This window comes from Salmo trutta, chromosome 8 (genome assembly GCF_901001165.1).
Source record: "Salmo trutta chromosome 8, fSalTru1.1, whole genome shotgun sequence".
NCBI lineage: Eukaryota > Metazoa > Chordata > Actinopteri > Salmoniformes > Salmonidae > Salmo > Salmo trutta.
The window spans coordinates 40,867,885-40,889,018 of NC_042964.1; the positions used below are offsets into that span (position 1 = coordinate 40,867,885).

The 21,134-nt window shown below is 47.1% G+C and overlaps 1 protein-coding gene, 1 long non-coding RNA gene and 1 pseudogene across 3 annotated transcripts; all 3 read left to right on the plus strand.

Moving 5' to 3' along the window:
• Positions 1-16,386, plus strand: part of LOC115198964 (transmembrane and coiled-coil domain protein 3-like) — a 26,351-nt pseudogene extending 9,965 nt beyond the window's left edge.
• On the plus strand, positions 10,672-13,218 carry LOC115198963 (flocculation protein FLO11-like). 2 transcript variants are annotated; one of them, XM_029761410.1, is made up of 2 exons: positions 10,672-12,663; positions 12,742-13,218. In XM_029761410.1, the coding sequence occupies exons 1-2, from the start codon at positions 11,111-11,113 to the stop codon at positions 12,974-12,976; spliced, it is 1,788 nt and encodes a 595-aa protein (XP_029617270.1). In that variant the 5' UTR covers positions 10,672-11,110; the 3' UTR covers positions 12,977-13,218. The 2 variants fall into 2 exon arrangements, with proteins under 2 accessions (XP_029617270.1, XP_029617269.1); XM_029761409.1 differs by having other exon boundaries at positions 10,672-12,656; positions 12,735-13,218.
• A 3,134-nt stretch (positions 16,387-19,520) lies between the features above and the next one.
• LOC115197928 (uncharacterized) lies at positions 19,521-19,904 on the plus strand. The gene is made up of 2 exons (XR_003879114.1): positions 19,521-19,676; positions 19,784-19,904. It is a non-coding gene; the product is annotated as an uncharacterized LOC115197928 (long non-coding RNA).
• The last annotated feature ends 1,230 nt before the right edge of the window (positions 19,905-21,134 follow it).

A 21,134-nucleotide genomic window follows, 5' to 3' on the forward strand; every position in this document is an offset into this window, starting at 1 on the left:
TGAGGAGGTCCTGGCCTCACACACGTACACACAGGCAGACACCATGTACACACAGGCAGACACCACGTACACACAGACAGACACCACATACACACAGACAGACACCACGTACACACAGACAGACACCACGTACACACAGACAGACACCACGTACACACAGACAGACACCATGTACACACAGACAGACACCACGTACACACAGGCAGACACAGACAGACACCACGTACACACAGACAGACACCACGTACACACAGACAGACACCACGTACACACAGGCAGACACCACGTACACACAGACAGACACCACATACACACAGACAGACACCACGTACACACAGACAGACACCACGTACACACAGACAGACACCACGTACACACAGACAGACACCACGTACACACAGACAGACACCACGTACACACATACACACTTTCTTCCCAGCCTTACCTCTCCCATATATTACAGGAGTAGTGTGTGTTGTTCAATATCTGTGTACTGTGTAGCCTTATTTATCCGGCGGTGTTTTAGTTAGTGCGTGTGTATGTTGTTATCCAATGCAGCCATTTTCATCTCAATATCAACTAATTTCTGGGTAACAATTAAATACCTTACTGTGATTGTTTTCAATTCAAATTGCCCCCCCAAAAAATTGTGGGGAGGGGAAAACTGAAAACGAGCTTATTGGCAGAGAGGTTTGGAATTCTTTCTTATTGGTCTATTTACTAATTACCGCTTGGTGATGTCACCAGTCAGGCCAAAACTCCATCCCATCAAAACAGGCTGAAATTTCAGGCAGTCTTTTCAAACAGCACTTACACTAAAAGTACATTAACATAATTTTCACAGTATTATTCCAACTTCATAGTTTGAAAATAAATATAAAACAGGAAAATCTTGTCTTTGACTGCACTGGGCCCTTAACAGTCTGTTGATTTTTCTAGGATGTCTCTCTCTCTCTCTCTCTCTCTCTCTCTCTCTCTCTCTCTCTCTCTCTCTCTCTCTCTCTCTCTCTCTCTCAGTGCTGGCTTTGGGGACTCTACCATCTTTACGTCTCTATACGAGTGTGTGTTAATGTACTTGGCCCTTAGCAGTGAGATATTGAGGGCTGTGCTCTACTTGCTCGGGGCCTGGTAGCAGGATCACTGTATTAGGTTTTAAACCACCCTAAATGATTAATTAAACACACACACTCCTCTCCGGGAAGCGTCCAAGTCGGTGCTAATGAGACCTCTGGGGCTGATGTGTTCCACTGCAGGCTCCCTAAAGGCTCATCATTTATCTGTACACTGAAAAAGACTGAGCGAAACTGGAGGAGTTTGTTATCTCTAGCTTCGAAATTGGCTTTCATACTTTGATCTCTATTTCTCACCGTCTCTCTCGTTCTCTTGTTTTCTCGTTCTCTTTCTTGTTTTCTCTCTCGTTCTCTTTGTTTTCTTGTTTTCTTTCTCGTTCTCGCTGCTGGAACATTGTGAAAGAAAGTCTGCTTCCCAGGAGGGTTGACTCCCTGACACACAGTCACACACACACACACACACACGTTCTAACCCTCTGTCACTTCCACGGTCACACACACACGTCCTAACCCTCTGTCACTTCCACGGTCACACACACACGTCCTAACCCCCTGTCACTTCCACGGTCACACACACACACGTCCTAACCCTCTGTCACTTCCACGGTCACACACACACACGTCCTCACCCTCTGTCACTTCCACGGTCACACACACACACGTCCTAACCCTCTGTCACTTCCACGGTCACACACACACACGTCCTCACCCTCTGTCACTTCAGTGCTGAGCTGGTTATATAGAAATCCATGTGGTGATTCTCTCCACTCATACACAGGGGAGTGGGCAAGAGGAGAGCAGCTCAGTGTAGCATAAATACCATAAACACTCTTCCATCATGTGGTACAGTCTGTGTGTGTGTGTGTGTGTGTGTGTGTGTGTGTGTGTGTGTGTGTGTGTGTGTGTGTGTGTGTGTGTGTGTGTGTGTGTGTGTGTGTGTGTGTGTGTGTGTGTGTGTGTGTGTGTGTGTGTGTGTAGTGTATGCACTGCAGGTCAGGGCATGTAGCAGTAACCCAGGTATGTTTAACTGCCGGAGCCCAGCCCTATATTAGCCCAGCCCAGGGATTGACCTGATTTACTAGTAAGTGTGTGTGAGTGCTCGTTGAGTGTAAAACCAAAGGTATAGCTGCTGCTGCTGCACACACACACACACATAAAGAGAGAGAGTGTTCTGTTTCGCCTGTCTCTGAGAGTAGGGCTGAGTTGACAGATCACAGGGTTTTTTTTCTCCCTGAAGTGTGTGTGTGTGTGTGTGTGTGTGTGTGTGTGTGTGTGTGTGTGTGTGTGTGTTTGGGGTGGGGGGGGGGCTGTCTCCCTGATGTGTGTGCTGGTTTGCGGACTGCAGAGCGAATCCGTTTGGTTGGGTCTGGGATCTGGTCAAAACCCGGTTCTGCTCAAATCGACTCATCAACTATCATTTCACACTAAACTGGATTATTCTATGCAGCTATATGCTTGAGGGTGTGGTTACTGTTTGTGTGTCTTTGTGTTTGTGTGTGTGTGTGTGTGCGCGTTTCTTTGCGCAGTGTGTGTTTATGTTTAATGTTGCATCCGTCCCAGTGGAAATGACACAACCTTCTGCGGAGGAGGCCCAGGGGGCCTGATAGCTCATCTGCCCCAGAGTAAGCTGCCCTCCCTGGGTACACAGTCCCTACTGCTCCCCTTTCCCCCATACAGCCTGGGGCTCTGACTGGCTGCACTTCAAACACTTCACTTCAATTTCACATCAAACACACTCAGACCAGCAACCAACTAAATATTTCCAGCCCTTAAAAACTGTTATTTAATCATACCAGGCGAGTCTGTGGCAGTGCTTGACTTGGACTGAAATAGGTTCCGGTACTCATTTTGGGTGCCGGTACTGTTTATATTTAGGTGCGGGAGCTCCACAGTACTTTTTCGCTAATATTCTATAAGAGGAACACGAGCTCAAGCAGTAGAACATTTAAACTAGCGGTACTCAGCTCCGCAGAGCTCCTGTCCAAGTCGAGCATTGGTCTGGGGACCTCTTCTCATTCACAGTGCTAGCCAGGCTAACAGACAGCACAGCAGACAGAACCGTTCAAAACAATGACCAGACAAACAGGCTAGTAGACAGTGGAGGAGAGGAAGACTAGTAGCCCAGAGGAGGATAAATACACCACAGGAATCAATGATTTATATATACACCCAACAAGAACAATTACCAGACAGTCTTGGACTGTCAATGATTCAGCGCTTAAAAAAATCTAGACATCAAAACATTTAAATGTCCTATTTCAGGTCTTTTTGGTAGCACTGTAGCAGATGGCGCGAGCAGTGTTCTGATCTTAACTGCTAAATGGATATATTGTTATGCAGGTTGAGTAGGTTTGCAACACATTTATTCTGTGCTGTGATTTGGGATTTGCAAGGCCACAGGTTGACAGAATGATGCAGTGAGCCTGGCCTCTCCAGCGTTTTCGGAGGCTGTGCTATAAATCACCAAGGATAGGCTAGTCTGTATCACGCTCAACACTGTGGAGTGTATAAACCCCGTCTGGCCCTGCAGTCCGCAGACAACCCCTATACCCATAGTAGTCCGTTAGCACTTCATGTAGATTGGAAAGAGTTGGGAAGTTCTGCTATACACTACAGTAAGCAATATGGTAGTATCTCCACCTTGCGCTCTGATTTGCTATGTGGATTTCTCAGTGTCAGAATCAAGTGTGGATACTGTAGGTGGCTGGTGGGCAGGTTGTGTAAGAACCAGAGGTGTGGTACCACAACAGTGTTACTTAACTTGTCCTAGATCGTAGTGATTAGGCTGTTGGGTAAGGCTGTTGTAGAATGGCTGGCGGGGTCATGACGGGTCCACTGTGAGGTCACTTCCTGTGAGTGACGGCTCGGGGGGATAGTTTTTAACGTCTCATCTCTTTAAACCAAATCCCTTTATTTGAATCTCACCAATCTCATTGTGACGTTCTCCCTCCCAGGCTCTCTCTCTCTCTCTCACTCACACACACACACACACACACACACACACACACACACATGGTTTAGAGTGTGGGTGCTGCAGTCTGATGTGGGTCAGAATTGATAGCCTATTAATGGTGGTGTGTGAGTATTCATTTCTATGGGAACAAAATAGATTTGAATGCAGAATGGTTGATGTATGATTTGATGTTAGTCCTATCTGGGTCAGATCAGCCAGGCTATAGGCTATAACCCACATAATACAAACAGGTCAGGACTGCCTCTTCTCTCATCCACTGACTCTCACCCTGTCTTTCTTTACAACTCTCCATCCATCTCTACTTTTACTCAATCATCAGCTCATTCACACACCCACACACACACACATACTTTGTCGTGTTACAAGGTGAGATAAAACTAGATTTAATTGTAATTTTTGTCAACGATCTACAGGAAATACTCTACTCCCGCTGGCGTGGAATCGCCCTTCTACTGATTGGACAGATCCATGCTAGCTAGGGCTAGGCCTATCAAATGGGTTTGACAATCTCAAGTAGCCTACGTCCTATTACCACGTCTTGGTCATGAATTCCACACCAACTGAAGCCTCTTTTCGAACTGTTCATCTCCAGACAATGACTTTGTTTCTGGCTTTTCTTCTGTTCTGATTTGTGTTAGTTTTTATGAAAAAATCCAGTACATCGATGCCAGTGTGTGTTGTCCCTCAGGTGAGGTAATACTGTGATTTCCTGTACCGAGACGTTGTTCATGTCATAAGAGTCGTAAGGATTGGACCAAAACGCAGCGGGTATAGTGCTCATCTTCTTTATTTAGATTAAAGTGAACACTTAAACAAAATGACTAACAAACGACAAAACGACAGTTCCGTAAGGTACAAAGACTATAACGGAAAACAACCACCCACAACCTAAAGGAAAAAACAGGCTTCCTAAGTATGGCTTCCAATCAGAGACAACGAGAAACACCTGCCTCTGATTAGAAACCATACTCGGCCAAACATGGAAAAAGAAACATAGAAATAGAAAACTAGAACCAAAATCCCCTCGAACCAAAAACCCCAAAACACACAAAACAAACACCCCCTGCCACGCCCTGACCACACTGCAATTACAAATGACCCCTTTACTGGTCAGGACGTGACAGTTCAGATGTGTGTGTGTGTGTGACTGTGTGAAACACGCAGAGCTGAGCAGCTCTGGCCTACATAGAACACACAACACTACATACAACTAACAAATATCTCTCTCCAGGCAGTGTGTCTGCCTCATCATAGGTTGTTGTGTTGCAGTGTGTCTGCCTCATCATGGGTTGTTGTGTTGCAGTGTGTCTGCCTCATCATGGGTTGTTGTGTTGCAGTGTGTCTGCCTCATCATGGGTTGTTGTGTTGCAGTGTGTCTGCCTCATCATGGGTTGTTGTGTTGCAGTGTGTCTGCCTCATCATGGGTTGTTGTGTTGCAGTGTGTCTGCCTCATCATGTTTTGTTGTGTTGCAGTGTGTCTGCCTCATCATGTGTTGTTGTGTTGCAGTGTGTCTGCCTCATCATGTGTTGTTGTGTTGCAGTGTGTCTGCCTCATCATGTTTTGTTGTGTTGCAGTGTGTCTGTCTCATCATGTTTTGTTGTGTTGCAGTGTGTCTGCCTCATCATGTTTTGTTGTGTTGCAGTGTGCCTGCCTCATCATGTTTTGTTGTGTTGCAGTGTGTCTGTCTCATCATGTTTTGTTGTGTTGCAGTGAGTCTGTCTCATCATGTTTTGTTGTGTTGCAGTGTGTCTGCCTCATCATGTTTTGTTGTGTTGCAGTGTGTCTGCCTCATCATGTTTTGTTGTGTTGCAGTGTGTCTGCCTCATCATGGGTTGTTGTGTTGCAGTGTGTCTGCCTCATCATGGGTTGTTGTGTTGCAGTGTGTCTGCCTCATCATGGGTTGTTGTTTTGCAGTGTGTCTGCCTCATCATGTTTTGTTGTGTTGCAGTGTGTCTGCCTCATCATGTTTTGTTGTGTTGCAGTGTGCCTGCCTCATCATGTTTTGTTGTGTTGCAGTGTGTCTGCCTCATCATGGGTTGTTGTGTTGCAGTGTGTCTGCCTCATCATGTTTTGTTGTGTTGCAGTGTGTCTGCCTCATCATGGGTTGTTGTGTTGCAGTGTGTCTGCCTCATCATGTTTTGTTGTGTTGCAGTGTGTCTGCCTCATCATGTTTTGTTGTGTTGCAGTGTGTCTGCCTCATCATGTGTTGTTGTGTTGCAGTGTGTCTGCCTCATCATGGGTTGTTGTGTTGCAGTGTGTCTGCCTCATCATGTTTTTGTTGTGTTGCAGTGGTCTGCCTCATCATGGGTTGTTGTGTTTGCAGTGTGTCTGCCTCTCATGTGTTGTTGTGTTGCAGTGTGTCTGCCTCATCATGGGTTGTTGTGTTGGCGTGTGTCTGCCTCATCATGGGTTGTTTGTTTGCAGTGTGTCTGCCTCATCATGTGTTGTTGTGTTGCAGTGTGTCTGCCTCATCATGTTTTGTTGTGTTGCAGTGTGTCTGCCTCATCATGTTTTGTTGTGTTGCAGTGAGTCTGCCTCATCATGTTTTGTTGTGTTGCAGTGTGCCTGCCTCATCATGGGTTGTTGTGTTGCAGTGTGTCTGCCTCATCATGGGTTGTTGTGTTGCAGTGTGTCTGCCTCATCATGTTTTGTTGTGTTGCAGTGTGTCTGCCTCATCATGTTTTGTTGTGTTGCAGTGTGTCTGCCTCATCATGTTTTGTTGTGTTGCAGTGTGTCTGCCTCATCATGTTTTGTTGTGTTGCAGTGTGTCTGCCTCATCATGGGTTGTTGTGTTGCAGTGTGTTGCGTTATTTTTCAGTTGGGTGTTTAGACGGAGTAGAGAGGGAGAGGGCACAGGCTGGTGTGTGTGTGCGCACGCCAATCTGCACAACAAATGTGAAATTGTAATCTGACTGGCTTTAATACTGGCTTGGTTTGGAGGACAAATACTGACCTGAGTTCAACACTGGCCCGGGGACAGTCAACACAACACACCCCATATGTAGATTTGTGACATATGGTGTGTGTGTGTGTGTGTGTGTGTGTGTGTCTCTTCCCTTTCTCAGACTCAGTTTCCACCCTGTACTTGTTTGGAATACTGACTGAGACACCACAGAAATGTTAGTTTCCATACTTGAATCCCCCCCATCTCCCAGATTTGATGAGGTGGGCAGGAAGTGGTGTGTACTGCGTCTGTGTGTGATAGACTGGACAGACAACATGTCAACATTTGCTATTCATCATCCCTTAGGGTTGTCGGGGTCATGTAAGGGTACCCTGTCGGGGCGGCAGGTAGCCTAGTGGTTAGAGCATTAGGCCAGTAACTGAAAGGTTGCTAGATCGAATCCCTGAGCTGACAAGGTAAAAAATCTGTCATTCTGCCCCTGAACAAGGCAGTTAACCCACTGTTCCTAGACCGTCATTGTAAATAAGAATTTGTTCTCATTTAACTGACTTGCCTATCTAAAAAAAAAGGGAAAAAAAGGGTCAGCTTATTCTCTGGCCACAATGACTCAATAATGTGTGCGTGGGTGTAGGTTCTAACCCAGGCAGAATAGCCTGGTTACGGACTGGTGGGGCCATCTGTGCCCTGGGCCCGAGTGCTACAGGATAGTGTTTGTGACCTAGTTAACTGGCACTAACTGACTGACTGACTGACTGACTGACTGACTGACTGACTGACTGACTGACTGACTGAGAGAGAGAGTTGTGTGGGGAATCTGAGGGTGGAGGGAGGGAGAGCTGGAGGGAATCTGAGGGTGGAGGGAGGGAGAGCTGTAGGGAATCTGAGGGTGGAGGGAGGGAGAGCTGGAGGGAATCTGAGGGTGGAGGGAGGGAGAGCTGTAGGGAATCTGAGGGTGGAGGGAGGGAGAGCTGGAGGGAATCTGAGGGTGGAGGGAGGGAGAGCTGTAGGGAATCTGAGGGTGGAGGGAGGGAGAGCTGGAGGGAATCTGAGAGAGAGACTGTGTATGTGTGAATGAGTATGGTGTGATGTGCTTTATTAATCTCATCAGTTACTGTTGGACATGAGAAAGGGCCCTGACTCTGCCCTGTAAAATATAGATGAGGACAAGCTGGCTATGCCTTGTGTGTGTGGTTATGTGTCTGTGTGTGGGTTGGCTTTGTTTGCTGGCTGACAAGGTAACAGTGTAGTTATATAGTCAGGTTACAGACAGTCCAGTTGTACTGAAGGCATATCAGGTTGGTTTGTTACGTAATCATCCTCTGTCCCTGTAGTTAACAGTCAAAGCCGTTTCTGCATCAGAGGCTGCGCCTGTAAACCCAGAGGCTACCAACTTCTCTAGCCACTCAGTAGAGCCATCAAAGTCTGCAGAGAGAGGAGACTTAGAGCTCTCTGTTTCATGCATCTTGTGTCCTCTATCCTCCTGTCCAGTTATTTTTCTCAAGGCCGGAATGGGTTAGAGGGCGCACAGACTGGGGAATGGGTTAGAGGGCGCACAGACTGGGGAATGGGTTAGAGGGCGCACAGACTGGGGAATGGGTTAGAGGGCGCACAGACTGGGGAATGGGTTAGAGGGCGCACAGACTGGGGAATGGGTTAGAGGGCGCACAGACTGGGGAATGGGTTAGAGGGCGCACAGACTGGGGAATGGGTTAGAGGGCGCACAGACTGGGGAATGGGTTCGAGGGCGCACAGACTGGGGAATGGGTTAGAGGGCGCACAGACTGGGGAATGGGTTAGAGGGCGCACAGACTGGGGAATGGGTTTAGAGGGCGCACAGACTGGGGAATGGGTTAGAGGGCGCACAGACTGGGGAATGGGTTAGAGGGCGCACAGACTGGGGAATGGGTTAGAGGGCGCACAGACTGGGGAATGGGTTAGAGGGCGCACAGACTGGGGAATGGGTTCGAGGGCGCACAGACTGGGGAATGGGTTCGAGGGCGCACAGACTGACACGTGGACACAGGCACACGGCCACGCAAGAATGTGCGCATGCAGGCACACGTGCAGTCAGTCAGTCAGTCAGTCAGTCCTAGAAATGGAGCTTGTGTTTACATTACAAGAGATGAGATTGTGATGACAGTGTATTACAGTGTTATAAAACAATTACCACTCAATAAAATGATCAATATCTATCTTACTAACTATACGTTGCTATGAGATTTACCATAAACTTGGCTGAGCTCATACTGTCCTATCATACATGCATGAGTAATTTACTGTAGTGTACATTCAATTGACAACATTCTCTTTGAAGTGACATTCTCAATATCTTACATGTCTGTCTCCGTCTCTGTGTGTGTGTGTGTGTCTCTGTCTGTCTGTCTGTCTGTCTGTCTGTCTGTCTGTCTGTCTGTCTGTCTGTCTGTCTGTCTGTCTGTCTGTCTGTCTGTCTGTCTGTCTGTCTGTCTGTCTGTCTGTCTGTCTGTGTGTGTGTGTGTGTGTGTGTGTGTCTAGGCGGAGCGCGGCAGCGATGGTAACAACATCCTCAGCCTCCCGGTACCGATGCGGCGGGGGGGCTCTGAGTCCAACCTGGTGTCTGACGGGGGAGAGGGGGGCGTGGGCCTGGACTTCACTAAGGGCCGTCTGGCCATCGACAGCCTGCAGCAGAAGATACTCAAGGTGAGTGTGTGTGTGTGTGAGAGGGAGAAAGAGAGAGCAGGAGCATGGGCCCAGCTGTGTGTTAGTCTCTGTGTTGACCTGTTGATCTCCCCCAAGGTGACAGAGCAGATCAAGGTGGAACAGACAGCCAGGGACCAGAACGTGGCAGAGTACCTCAAACTGGTCAACAACGCTGACAAGCAGCAGGTGGCACGCATCCGTCAGGTCAGTCCAATTACATCCCACTGATTTGTCCTTTTATGATGCTACATAACTGCATCTGCCAAGTGCGCTGAATGTTTACAAGCCACCTTTGAAAGAAAATGCAGCAATTATAGCAGTATCTTTAATTTGACCCTTTGCCTCTCCTGTGGGTCTGCCAGGTGTTTGAGAAGAAGAACCAGAAGTCTGCCCACAGCATCGCCCAGCTGCAGCGGAAGCTGGAGCAGTACCACCGCCGTATGAAGGAGGAGGCCAACGGGGCCAAGCACCCGCCCAGGGATGCCCGGGGGGAGGGGGGCAAGGAGGGCCAAAAGGACGGCAGCCTGCGGGACGTCAGCTCGGCCAGCGCGCGCAACCCGGCAATGGACAAGGTCAAGACCATCGGCCCCGGGGTCTCCCTCTCGCCCCCCTTCTTCTTCAACAAGTCGCGGGAGTTCGCCAACCTCATCCGCAACAAGTTCGGCAGCGCCGACAACATCGCCCACATGAAGAGCTCCATGGAGACGGGGGCAGGGCTCCAGGCGGAAGGCGGAGCCGGGGCCCGGGCGCTGAGCGGCAGCGCCACCACAATTGCCAAGGCCAAGTACCCCAGCGATGACGAATGTTCCACGGGGACCTCCGTGTCGGCAGACTCCAACGGGAACCCGGCGGGGGGGGTCGGGGTTGGGGTCAGGGGGTGGGCCGGGGAGGTCGGACTCTCAAGGGAGGCTGGGGGAGGTGCTGGAGGAGGTCAGGGAGATTAGGGAGGCCCAGGCACAGCTGGCCGAGGACATGGAGTCACTGAAAAGCCAGTTCAAGAGCGACTACAGCTTCATCACACAGACGCTGCAGGAGGAGAGATACAGGTTGGTGTAGACACAATGACGAACACACACATATACACACACAGACCCACACACACAAATCAATACAGTAAGCAAGCACAAACACACCCTCATTTCTGGGTATAAAATAACCTAATCTTTCAGCCACTTCTCCCCATTAGTCTTCCTCCGTACAGACGTACCAACAACATCCTCCATACAGACGTACCAACAACATCCTCCGTACAGACGTACCAACAACATCCTCCATGCAGACGTACCAACAACATCCTCCGTACAGACGTACCAACAACATCCTCCATGCAGACGTACCAACAACATCCTCCATACTGACGTACCAACAACATCCTCCATACAGACGTACCAACAACATCCTCCGTACAGACGTACCAACAACGTCCTCCATGCAGACATACCAACAACATCCTCCATGCAGACGTACCAACAACATCCTCCATGCAGACGCACCAACAACATCCTCCATACAGACGTACCAACAACATCCTCCGTACAGACGTACCAACAACATCCTCCATGCAGACGCACCAACAACATCCTCCGTACAGACGTACCAACAACATCCTCCATGCAGACGTACCAACAACATCCTCCGTACAGACGTACCAACAACATCCTCCATGCAGACGTACCAACAACATCCTCCATACAGACGTACCAACAACATCCTCCATGGAGACGTACCAACAACATCCTCCATGTGGACGCACTAACAACATCCTCCGTACAGACGTACCAACAACATCCTCCATGTGGACGTACCAACAACATCCTCCATACAGACGCACCAACAACATCCTCCATGCGGACGTACCAACAACATCCTCCGTACAGACGTACCAACAACATCCTCCATACGGACGTACCAACAGCATCCTCCATGCGGACGCACCAACAGCATCCTCCATGCAGACGTACCAACAACATCCTCCATGCAGACGTACCAACAACATCCTCCATACGGACGCACCAACAACATCCTCCATGCGGACGTACCAACAACATCCTCCATGCGGACGCACCAACGACATCCTCCATGCAGACGTACCAACAACATCCTCCATGCAGACGTACCAACAACATCCTCCATGCGGACGCACCAACAGCATCCTCCATGCAGACGTACCAACAACATCCTCCATACAGACGTACCGACAACATCCTCCATGCAGACGTACCAACAACATCCTTCATGCAGACGTACCAACAACATCCTCCATACTGACGCACCAACAACATCCTCCATGTGGACGCACCAACAACATCCTCCATGTGGACGTACCAACAACATCCTCCATGGAGACGTACCAACAACATCCTCCATGGAGACGTACCAACAACATCCTCCATGCAGACGCACCAACAACATCCTCCCTGCAGACGCACCAACAGCATCCTCCATGTGGACGTACCAACAACATCCTCCATGGAGACGTACCAACAACATCCTCCATGCAGACGTACCAACAACATCCTCCATACAGACGCACCAACAGCATCCTCCATGCAGACGCACCAACAACATCCTCCATGCGGACGCACCAACAACATCCTCCATGCAGACGCACCAACAACATCCTCCTTACAGACCCACCAACAACATCCTCCATGTGGACGCACCAACAACATCCTCCGTACAGACGTACCAACAACATCCTCCATGCAGACGCACCAACAACATCCTCCATGGAGACGCACCAACAGCATCCTCCATGTGGACGTACCAACAACATCCTCCATGGAGACGCACCAACAACATCCTCCATGGAGACGTACCAACAACATCCTCCATGCAGACGTACCAACAACATCCTCCATGCAGACGCACCAACAACATCCTCCATGCAGACGCACCAACAACATCCTCCATGCAGACGCACCAACAACATCCTCCGTACAGACGTACCAACAACATCCTCCATGCAGACGCACCAACAACATCCTCCATGGAGACGTACCAACAACATCCTCCATGCAGACGCACCAACAACATCCTCCGTACAGACGTACCAACAACATCCTCCATGCAGACGCACCAACAACATCCTCCGTACAGACGTACCAACAACATCCTCCATGTGGACGCACCAACAACATCCTCCATGCGGACATACCAACAACATCCTCCATGCAGACGTACCAACAACATCCTCCATGCAGACGTACCAACAACATCCTCCATGCAGACGTACCAACAACATCCTCCATGCGGACGCACCAACAGCATCCTCCATGCAGACCGCCATCGTTCTAGCTGTTTCACTTTATGCTTATCTAGGCCTGCTTCACTATTTCCCACCTTGAACCGTAATCTTGTGTTTAATATTGTTGGCTGTTGATACTGTCAACTTAGGGCTGATGTATCAACATACTTATGTAGATAATGCTTCACACACCACAAACAGAGAACACACACACATTGGTGAAGGAAGAGATGGACACACAGGTTTTCAGTACAAAAAAAAAAATGCATGAAATGAAATGAAATGTATGCATTCACTACTGTAAGTCGCTCTGGATAAGAGCGTCTGCAAAATGACAAAAAATTTAAAAAATGTAAAAAAGTTTGCTTTGGAATTGAAGCTGTGCATTCAATAATAAGACTCATCATTCTCTCTCTCTATCCCCCCTCCCTTTCTCTCTCTCTCTCTCTCTCTCTCTCTCTCTCTCTATCCCCCTCCCTTTCTCTCTCTCTCTCTCTATCCCCCTCCCTTTCTCTCTCTCTCCCCCTCCCTTTCTCCCTCTCTCTCTATCCCCCCTCCCCTTCTCCCTCTCTCTCTATCCCCTCTCCCTTTCTCCCTCTCTCTCTATCCCCCCTCCCTTTCTCCCTCTCTCTCTATCCCCCCTCCCTTTCTCTCTCTCTCTCTATCCCCCCTCCCTTTCTCCCTCTCTCTCTATCCCCCCCTCCCTTTCTCCCTCTCTCTCTATCCCCCCTCCCTTTCTCCCTCTCTCTCTATCCCCCCTCCCTTTCTCTTTCTCCCTAATAGGTTTGAGCGGTTAGAGGACCAGTTAAATGACCTGACAGAGCTGCACCAGCATGAGACCAGTAACCTGAAGCAGGAGCTGGCCAGCATCGAGGAGAAGGTGGCCTACCAGGCCTACGAGAGAGCTAGGGACATCCAGGTATGTACACACACACACATCTACAAACATGCCCTCTGCAAATCTATCGAAGCTGTATATAGTCAGTAACTTTATCTAAGCCTGTGTGTCAAATATTAACTGAATGCGTGTGTTTTTCTCTGTTTACAGGAGGCTCTGGAGTCGTGTCAGACGCGTGTCTCTAAGCTGGAGCTCCAGCAGCAGCAGCAGCAGACGGTACAGGTGGAGAACACAGACGCCAAGGTGCTGCTGGGGAAATGCATCAACATCATGCTGGCCATCGTCACGGTGATCCTGGTGTGCGTTTCCACGGCGGCCAAGTTCACCGCGCCCCTCCTGCGGAGCCGCGTGCACCTGGCGCTCACCTGCGTGGGTTTGTCCCTACTGGCAGTCATCTGGAAGAACTGGGAGCACCTGCAGTGTGCCCTGGAACGCATGCTCCTCCCACGCTGAGCTAGACTCCTCCCATGTTAAGCTAGGCTCCACCCAGTCTGAGTTTGTCCCCCTCACACTGTGGGTTTGGCGCCACCCACACCGAGCTGAGACTTTGGAACTCTGTGACGTTGTCATAGCGATAGATTAAACGGGGCGGTGTTTACAATGTAGCCTTACACCCCACCACCCTCGTGGCTCTCCCCCTCTCTGTCTTTTGGAGTTTGGGCAGAACTCCTTGAGGGAAATTGTTTCCAAACGATGCAAGTGTGCCACTACAGTACAAATTACAGGAAAGCAAGACTGACCAATCTGATGGTGGCTACAGAGGAAGCAGGACCAGTCACATACAGTATTATTGCGGACACTGATCTTTGTGTGGTTGTCAATCTCAATAGGACATTGAACTGCACTATACAGGTGGTAAGCTTACGTATAACCTTTATAGGGGAAACAAGGGGTCCCCCGATTGGTTCCCTGTCTTTTGCGGAGTCGTACTTACGTCACCTTAATTACACTAACACACTGACAGTATTAAAAACTCATTCTCCCAGAAGACCTCTGGCTCTGATCCACACACAGACTCACTCCCACCCCCCCAAGCCATTATGATACACATTCATCCACACTCACACTGAGAGGAATGTGACTTGTGTGTCAGTGTATGTACAGGGGGTGAGGGTGTTCTCCATGTGAGAGTGCTTTGTCTGTGTGTACCTGTACTGTACTGTCAAGTGATGAAATATTTTATAATGAAGAAAAAAAAAAAGACAAAGGACAATGTTTTTTTTTTTAAAGTGTAATATTTGTCTGGGTGTCTGTGAAGGGTGGTTCATTTTTACAAAGGAATGGTTATGACCTGCAGGACTGCCTCTTGTTTCTGCGTACTGGTATGCGGGTTTGTGGATAAATGGTGTCTTATGTACTCTATATAGTCTATTAACAGATGCAGTGGAACTGCCACGGGTCTAGTCTATAAGGGGTGAATTCACCCCAAGAGTTATTTATGTGTTCTTTCTCCCAAAGGAAATACATAGACTGACCCTTTAGCCGCTAACATGCTAACTGTGTGAGTGATATCCTCTGCCGGTCTTTGATGGATCTGGGGGGAGGTAACCTCAGACGTGATACACACAAACCTCATTTCTGATTCGTCCTTTAATATTGATGATGATGTCCTTTTTGTCAAATAGGAATTAAGCTCTGTTCAGAGTGGGCTGAACAAAGGAATTGACTTCTACCAAATGGTTCAGACAGATTTGAACACATTTTATTTGTTTTCTCTGAAATGCTTAATATTATTTTGCCTTTTTACAATGAGAACAGAACAAAATGAACATTCTAAATGGATTTGATGCTATCGTCTGATTGGACAGAGATGGGAGGGGTGGGTGGGAAGTGAACGATGCAGCTCTGGCTCTACCACTCTGTAAGCTACTTATCACCGTGATGATTATGATGATGATGATGGGGGCCAGGCCTAATGCCTTTTCAATGCAGCTTCTGTGTTAAACCTGATATTTTCTGTGCTTTGGTCTCGGCCTCTTTAAAAAGCCAAATGTGAGTTGGTTCTATGTGGCTGGTTGGCACCTTGAGTAATATAGTATGTCATGTCCTGAACCACTGATATTTACACAGAGTTCCGGTTCTATCCCAAATCATAAATCTATCTATTCCCTGTCTCTGTGTCTGGAGAGAGCCATATCCCAGATTCACAGCCCAGGTACAATAATTCCGGTGTCTAGATTCCGGTATGTTATCCCCTCGGAGTAGCATTGCACATTGTTGGTTTTAATCCGGTTGTGGTTTTCCAAAACACACTTTTGAAAATGAGAACAAAAATAAATCCTCTTCCTTTTCTAGAAACGTTGAGTCTTTTATCATAGAGCCCTTCTCATCTTATCCTATGAAGATTCATCAGAGTATTTCTACCCTGAGCCGATCTCTTGGTCCGGTCATCAATTATACTTTATCTACCAGAGATCATGATGCAAGGAGCGAGGGCTGTGCACAGAAGGTGACGTGATTAACCTTTTAGTCTGTTTGTCAATATGTTGTGCGTAGGTTCATGGCTGTGGGGAGATGTTTTAGGTTGGGGGTGCTGTTGACAGGGGCGGGGAAGTATTTTTCTCTGCTCATACAGTGCTGTCGCCAGGAGTAATAAATGACACATTTAAAAATAAATGTTTGTGTGTGTGTGTGTGTGTGTGTGCGTGTGCGTGTGCGTGTGTGTGTATATACAGTTGAAGTTGGAAGTTTAAATACACCTTAGCCAAATACATTTAAACTCAGTTTTTCACAATTCCTGACATTTAATCCTAGTAAAAATTCCCATCAGAAGCTTCTAAAGCCATGACATCATTCTCTGGAATTTTCCAAGCTGCTTAAAGGCACAGTCAACTGAGTGTATGTAAACGTCTGACCCACTGGAGATGTGATACAGTGAATTATAAGTGAAATAATCTGTCTGTAAACAATTGTTGGATAAATTACTTGTCATGCACAAAGTAGATGTCCTAACCGACTTGCCAAAACTATAGTTTGTTAACAAGAAATGTGTGGAGTGGTTGAAAAACAAGTTTTAATGACTCCAACCTAAGTGTATGTAAACTTCCCACTTCAACTGTATATATATATATATATATCTCAGCAAAAAAGGAAATGTCCTCTCACTGTCAACTACATTTATTTTCAGCAAACTTAACGTGTAAATATTTGTATGAACATAACAAGATTCAACAGCCTTCCCTGTAGCTCAGTTGGTAGAGCATGGTGTTTGCAACACCAGGGTTGTGGGTTCGATTCCCACGGGGGACCAGCACAGAAAAAAATAAAAATAAAAATAAAATAAAAAAAATGTATTATATGTATGAAATGTATGCATTCACCACTGTAAGTCGCTCTGGATAAGAGCGTCTGCTAAATGACTAAAATGTAAAAAAGTAAAATGTAACAACTGAGACATAAACTGAACAAGTTCCACAGACATGTGACTAACAGAAATTGAATAATGTGTCCCTGAACAAAGGGGGGGGTCAAGATCAAAAGTAACAGTCAGTTTCTGGTGTGGCCACCAGCGGCATTAAGTACTGCAGTGCATCTCCTCCTCATGGACTGCACCAGATTTGCCAGTTCTTGCTGTGAGATGTTACCCCACTCTTCCACCAAGGCACCTGCAAGTTCCCAGATATTTCTGGGGGGAATGGCCCTAGCCCTCACCCTCTGATCCAACAGGTCCCAGATGTGCTCAATGGGATTGAGATACGGGCTCTTCGCTGGCCATGGCAGAACACTGACATTCCTGTCTTGCAGGAAATCACGCACAGAACGAGCAGTATGGCTGGTGGCATTGTCATGCTGGAGGATCTTGTCAGGATGAGCCTGCAGGAAGGGTACCACATGAGGGAGGAGGATGTCTTCCCTATAACGCACAGCGTTGATATTGCCTGCAATGACAACAAGCTCAGTCTGATGATGCTGTGACACACCGCCCCAGACCATGATGGACCCTCCACCTCCAAATCGATCCCGCTCCAGAGTACAGGCCTCGGTGTAACGTTCATTCCTTCGACGATAAACGCAAATCCAACCATCACCCCTGGTGAGACAAAACTGCGACTCATTAGCGAAGATCACTTTTTGCCAGTCCTGTCTGGTCCAGCGACGGTGGCTTTGTGCCCATAGGCAACGTTGTTGCCGGTGATGTCTGGTGAGGACCTGCCTTACAACAGGCCTACAAGCCTTCAGTCCAGCCTCTCAGCTTATTGCGGACAGTCTGAGCACTGATGGAGGGATTATGCGCTCCTTGTGTATCTCGGGCAGTTGTTGTTGCCATCCTGTACCTGTCCCACAGGTGTGATGTTCGGATGTACCGATCCTCTGCAGGTGTTGTTACACGTGTTCTGCCACTGTAAGGAGGATCAGCTGCCATCCTGTGTAGCGCTGTCTTAGGCGTCTCACAGTACGGACATTGCAATTTATTGCCCTGGCCACATCTGCAGTCCTCATGCCTCCTTGCAGCATACCTAAGGCACGTTCACGCAGATGAGCAGGGACCCTGGACATCTTTCTTTTGGTGTTTTTCATAGTCAGTAGAAAGGCCTCTTTAGTGTCCTCAGTTTTCATAACTGTGACCTTAATTGCCTACCGCCTGTAAGCTGTTAGTGTCTTAACGACCGTTCCACAGGTGCAGGTTCATTAATTGTTTATGGTTTATTGAACAAGCATGGGAAACAGTGTTTAAACAGTTTACAATGAAGATCTGTGAAGTTATTTGGATTTTTACGAATTATCTTTGAAAGACAGGGTCCTTTTTTTCTGAGTTTATAAGGGGAGAGGGTGTTCAATTCTTTTTGGAAGTACAAGGGGAGGGTCGATTGAAAATGTTAACATTAGGGAGGATGGTGCACTTCTTTTATTACATTTACATTTACATTTTAGTCATTTAGCAGACGCTCTTATCCAGAGCGACTTACAGTAGTGAATGCATACATTTCATTTCATAATTTTTTTTTTCTGTGCTGGCCCCCCGTGGGAATCGAACCCACAACCCTGGCGTTGCAAACACCATGCTCTATAAAGTTGTTTGTTGACAGTGAGGAATGAGATCTGGCTGTTCTTTGTCAAGGGGCACTGCAAACAAGGTCAAGTTTAAGAGGGAAAGCGTTGCTGGGATGTTTAACTTTCCCACGTTTGCTTTGGCAGGACACCTGAGACCAGGGGAACTTTTTGCCCCCTTTCTTACTCTGACAGAATCCAGGATAGCTGGCTGGATATGACTTTATCTAGATCTAAAGATTGTCAGTAGATACACAATACCATATCCTCCTCATAGGACAACATCAACCATGTACTGTACATCCACAATAATGTACTATGTTGTGCATCATTTGATAAACCTTTCAAAGCAACACTAGAAGCCTAGCATCAATTTTGTGAATGGAGGCCATGGCAGGATATTCTGTTGTCCTTCTGGCTAACACAAATCTCTCATGACAGACTGTTACATAAATGTAACGTCTGTTATATAAACCTAACGTCTGTTCAGATTAATGCTGGAGCATCCACTATAAAAGGCCCTATAATTGGGAAGTGAAGAATGGTCAGACTGCATTTGCCCTGCCAGAAAAACGAAGCAATCTAGAGAGATTTCTGTGACCCTTCTAAGATACAAAGGTGCAGTATGTTATGTCATATTAAATTAGATACAAATAATTTGCAGTGTGAATGAAGTACATTCTTGTAATGGGAATTGGTCATGGGGATTGATTGCTTTACCATTTACATTTTCTTATGGCTTCACAGTGAGGGATCCAAGTGTGTACATTTTGAAGTCATGAGCCACGGATTCAGTAAAGTTCACCTTCCATCCACACTTCCCTCTGTGACCGAGCCCATGTACGTCCTGTCCACAGAGTAGGAGTGGTTCTGGGAGGACGAGTACGGCAAATGGGTCCAGTACGCATCCATCGTAAGTGGTGTGAAACACTCAAACAGGCTGATGTGTTACGAGGACAATATAGAGAGAGTAAACTGTTGTTCCCCTTGAATTTGAGGTTTTTTTCCTATAAATCACAGGAAGAGATGCACAGATTGTCGTCCATCACCAGTGAAGACCTTGAGAAAAGGTACCAGGAGGATCAAAGTGCTGTGGTGAAGTTCACTGCAGGCCAGCAGTCTTATGAGCTGAGTTTCAGAGGTAACACACAACACTCTTGTGCAAAATATATTTAATTTGCAACAGACATGGTTCAAATAGTTATTCTTGTAATTACAGACATGGCGCAAAAAAACTAAAAATACGGCACTGTAAGGATGGTCAAGTGACGTCCTGTGTTTGTTTCAACTGCAGACAGCAGTTAATGTATGGATGAGGATGGGCACCATGTTCTGTATTTAACCTAATAAACATTCACAATGACATAATCAAGACGTGGATAATAAGTAGAGAACTAAATATAGGTATTCAATTGAGCTACTTATTTTCTTAGTGTTGAATGGCATGTTCTCCTTTATATTTATCCTCAGGACAAATAGACCATGCAACCCCTCTCAGAATTGGTCTGCCATACCTGATGTTGGATACAAGGTCACTTGTTTACATGTGGTAATTCTGCTGAGGCTTACAGGAAGGTTAGTGTTCAACTTTTTGTTTCAGCTTCTGACACATCTTCTGCTACCATCACATCATCTAGAGTGAGGAGTTAAACAACTTGATGTTCAAAGTTCAACCTGTTGACAATTTGTAGTGTTTCTGAATGATAATTCCATTTTCATGTCAAATATGCATAGTTGGTGTGTTAAACCCTTGCAACAAACAAGAATAATGTTCAACACAGGAGGTTGGTGGCACCTTAATTGGGGAGAACGGGCTTGTGGTAATGACTGGAGCGGAATTGGTGGAATGGTATGAAACACATGGTTTCCAGGGGATTGATGCCATTCCATTTGATCCGATTCGGCCATTATTATGAGCCATTCTCCCCTCAGAAGCCTCCTGTGATGTTCAACTAGTAACAAGGAATATGATGAGCACGTTTCCTTTACTCTGGGACTTATGGTCTGCTGATCCTTCACTCTGGGACTTCTGGTCTGCTGATCCTTTGCTCTGGGACTTCTGGTCTGCTGATCCTTTGCTCTGGGACTTCTGGTCTGCTGACACATTTTGTAAAGTAGTTGGATTTCTGTGTTTAACTAAATAAACTCAATGACCAATAGAAAGTAATTGACTGGATGTTTGACGAGATGTGAGGAGTAATGCAGAATAAGTACGGTGCATTTCAGCAACATCACCCCTAGGGGGAAGCAAATGCCTTAAAAAGTAGAAAAAACATTTACATTTTATTTTATGCAGTGGTGCATTCAGAAACTTCTATGACTGCGTTTACACAGGCAGCCCAATTCTGATTCTTTTGTCAACACTGTCTGA

Coding starts and splice junctions, on each gene's coding strand:
- LOC115198963 (XM_029761410.1), top strand. CDS start 11,111: ATGCAGACGCACCAACAACATCCTCCATACAGACGTACCAACAACATC. Junction 12,664..12,741: donor CATGCAGACGCACCAACAAC/ATCCTCCGTACA, acceptor CGTACCAACAAC/ATCCTCCATGTGGACGCACC.